We start from the raw sequence: 3,202 nt of genomic DNA on the forward strand, positions 1-3,202 counted from the left end.
GAGCTGATCCTGAGCCCGTGAGTCCGGTCCTCGTGGTGGGCGGGCCCCGGGGCGTGCGCCCGGCCCTGGACAGGGCTCTCTGGGGACACGCGCCCCAGCCTGACCGGCCGCCCCGCAGGGTCTTCGCCGAGTGCCATGGTGTGGTCCCGCCCGGCCTGTTCTTCCGCGCCTGCATCAGCGACGGCTGCCAGGCCCACCGCCCCGAGGTGTCCTGCCAGAGCCTGGAGGCCTACGCGGCACTGTGCCGCGCCCGGGGCGTGTGCAGCGACTGGCGCAATGCCACCCATGGGCTGTGTGGTAGGTGGGGCAGCCTGGGGCCACCTCCTTGCCTGTCACCGGTGCAGCGCCCACCTGATACCATCTCTGTCCACAGACCTCGCCTGCCCACCCACCAAGGAGTACAGGCCGTGTGGCCCCGTGCAGCCCCTGACCTGTGACATCAGGTGAGCCCAGGGCGTGGGCCAGTGGGATGGCGAGTGCCTCGGGACTCCCAGGCCTGCCCGAGGGGCTGGGGAGCCCGAAGGCCAGAGGAGTGCCAGGCTCCAGGGCGCCCTGGCCCCGGGACGCCTCGAAAAATGCTCCCTCCTGCTGCTGACGCCTCACAGGCAGAGCCAGGGTTGGGGCAGCCGCTCCTCCCTCTGCTGCCAACGGGGTTCGTGGGCACGACGGTGCCAGGGGCCTCCCAAATCGCAAGGTGTCAGGATGGCCTTCTCGCTGTGCAGGAGCCAGAGGCCCCTGCTTGTGGGGATGGCGGAGGGCTGCTTCTGTCCCGAGGACCAGATCCTCTTCAACGTGCACACGGACATCTGCGTGCCTGCCTGCCGTAAGCCGCTTGCCCTGAGACATGGTCCCGGGCCCTCCAAGCCCACACAGTTGGGGAGGACCCAGCCCAGCCTGATGGCTGGAGTGCCCCTGTCCTGGGCCACTGTGCCCTCCCCAGCTGACCCCTGGCCTGTGCTGCTCCCGAGGTGGGCACAGTGTGTCCCTGAGGCCCCCAAGACCTCCCAGGAAGCAGCTCCGTCCTCCTGTGACCCATTCTGGGAGTTCTCCTGAGCCCAGTCGCCCATGCCGTGGTGGCCGAGGCCCCACGCCAGGGAGCTGGACACACGGTGCCCGGACTGGAGCCTTAGCCACATGGTCCGACAGCCCTGCCAGTTCCCCAGGCGCCCGTCCCCAGCAGGAGGAGTGGGCCAGGCCTGAGCACACCCTGCGGCTGTGGCCTGTCTGCTGGCTGCACCTTGGCGTCCTCATGACCCCCTTGTTTTCTTTCCAGCCTGCGTGGGACCGGATGGGTTTCCCAAATTTGTGAGTGGTTCCGCCCCCGCTGTCCTACCTGCCTTCACGGGAGCGGAGGGAAGGTGGGAGGGAGGCCAGTGGCACCCCCATTTCGTGGTCACCTCTGGGGCACCTCTGTGGCACAGCGGGTGTGGGCACCCAGCACTGCCACGTGGCCGTGAGCATGGCTGGCATGGGTGTCCTGGCCCATCGCCCTGGGCTGCCCTAGAGACGGCAGCTTGTGAGGGGTGGCCGGGCAGACGCGCAGGGTTGGCCTGCTGCTGAATGCAACCACAGAGGCTGGGGCTCTCACCCTGGGCCATCCAGGAGCCCCCGGGGACCCTGCCTTGGTCTCTTCCAGCCCGGAGAGCAGTGGGTGAGCAACTGCCAGGCCTGCGTGTGCGACGAGACCTCGGTGTCCGTGCAGTGCCAGCCCGTGCGCTGCGAGCCCGAGAGCCAGCCTCCGTGTGGCCAGGCTGGCTTCGTGACAGTAACCAGGCCCCAGGCCAACAACCCCTGCTGCCCTGAGACACTGTGTGGTAAGGCCTGGGGAGCAGAGGAGAGGGTGGGCTCTGGAGAGTAGGGAGGGGCTGCAGAGTCCTGGCCCTGGGGGCGGGGGCGGCTGCCAGGTGCTTTGTCTTTACCTGAAGAAAAGGCTGGTGACCTCTGGCCTGCCCAGCTGTAGCCTGGGGGTGGGGGGGAACGGGGAGGTGACACGAGGCAGGGGCCTGGAGGGAACCCAGGGGGCCGTGGGGTGCCGCCGGCCCCACGCAGAAACACATCCCTCTGGCTGCGGCGTGGGGAGCCAGTCCACACTGCAAACCGCTTGTCGGGAGAGGGCTGGCCCGTGGGGGCGGCGGGGCACCCTACAGCGCCTGCCTCCCCCGCAGTCTGCAACACGACCGCCTGTCCCCAGCGCCCGCCCGCGTGTGGGCCAGGGCAGGAGCTGACCCGCACCCAGGAGGAGGGCGCCTGCTGCCCCACCTTCGGCTGCCGTGAGTGGGAGGGGCCGGGCTCCTGGTCTGGGACTGACAGGTGGGGTTCAGGGGCGGCCCGGCCCTTGCCCCTTGGCCCACCTGTGCTCAGGCCCACCTCCTTTCAGGACCCAAGCTGTGCACCTACAACGGCACCGTCTACGGGGTAAGGGAGCTGTGCGGGTGGAGGGCAGGTCTGTGCGGACGCGTCTGCGTGGACGCCCAGGCCCTTCCGGCCCACCTCAGCTGTAGGTTGCTCAGATGGGGCCTGCCGCCAGGGTCTCACGGCAAGCGTCCAGGGCAGGACACGCCCTCCCAGGGTCCCGCCTCCACCCAGCGTCCCCACCTCCACCTGGGGCCCCTGCCTTAACCTGGGGTCCCGACCCACCTGGGTCCTGCCTCTGCCTGGAGTCCCTGCCCACCTGGGGTCCCTGCCCACCTGGGTCTTGCCCCACCCGGGGTTTCTGCCCACCTGGAGTCCCTGCCTACTCGGGGCCCTGTTTGCCAGACCCTGCTTCCACCTGGGGTTGCTGCCTAGCTGGGATCCCTGCCCACCCAGGGTCCCCGCTCACTTGGGGTCTCTGCCCACCTGGGTCCTGCCTCTGCCTGGAGTCCCTGCCCACCTGGGGTCCCTGCCCACCTGGGTCTTGCCCCACCCGGGGTTTCTGCCCACCTGGAGTCCCTGCCTACTTGGGGCCCTGTTTGCCAGACCCTGCTTCCACCTGGGGTTGCTGCCTAGCTGGGATCCCTGCCCACCCAGGGTCCCCGCTCACTTGGGGTCTCTGCCCACCTGGGTCCTGCCTCTGCCTGGAGTCCCTGCCCACCTGGGGTCCCTGCCCACCTGGGTCTTGCCCCACCCGGGGTTTCTGCCCACCTGGAGTCCCTGCCTACTCGGGGCCCTGTTTGCCAGACCCTGCTTCCACCTGGGGTTGCTGCCTAGCTGGGATCCCTGC

General features: G+C 69.5%; 1 protein-coding gene across 1 annotated transcript in view; it reads left to right on the forward strand.

The window, feature by feature from the left end:
- Positions 1–2,415, forward strand: part of LOC103265744 (mucin-5B-like) — a gene marked incomplete at both ends in the record, with an annotated part of 8,214 nt that extends 5,799 nt beyond the window's left edge. The window contains 7 exon segments of the mRNA XM_021714994.1: positions 13–297; positions 374–443; positions 723–823; positions 1,274–1,305; positions 1,637–1,814; positions 2,166–2,270; positions 2,378–2,415. Of these exon segments, the coding sequence (XP_021570669.1) occupies positions 13–297; positions 374–443; positions 723–823; positions 1,274–1,305; positions 1,637–1,814; positions 2,166–2,270; positions 2,378–2,415 (809 nt within the window).
- Between the last annotated feature and the right edge of the window lie 787 nt (positions 2,416–3,202).

This window comes from Carlito syrichta, unplaced genomic scaffold (assembly GCF_000164805.1).
Source record: "Carlito syrichta isolate Samal-C Ts95f unplaced genomic scaffold, Tarsius_syrichta-2.0.1 Scaffold98247, whole genome shotgun sequence".
NCBI classification, from domain to species: Eukaryota; Metazoa; Chordata; class Mammalia; order Primates; family Tarsiidae; genus Carlito; species Carlito syrichta.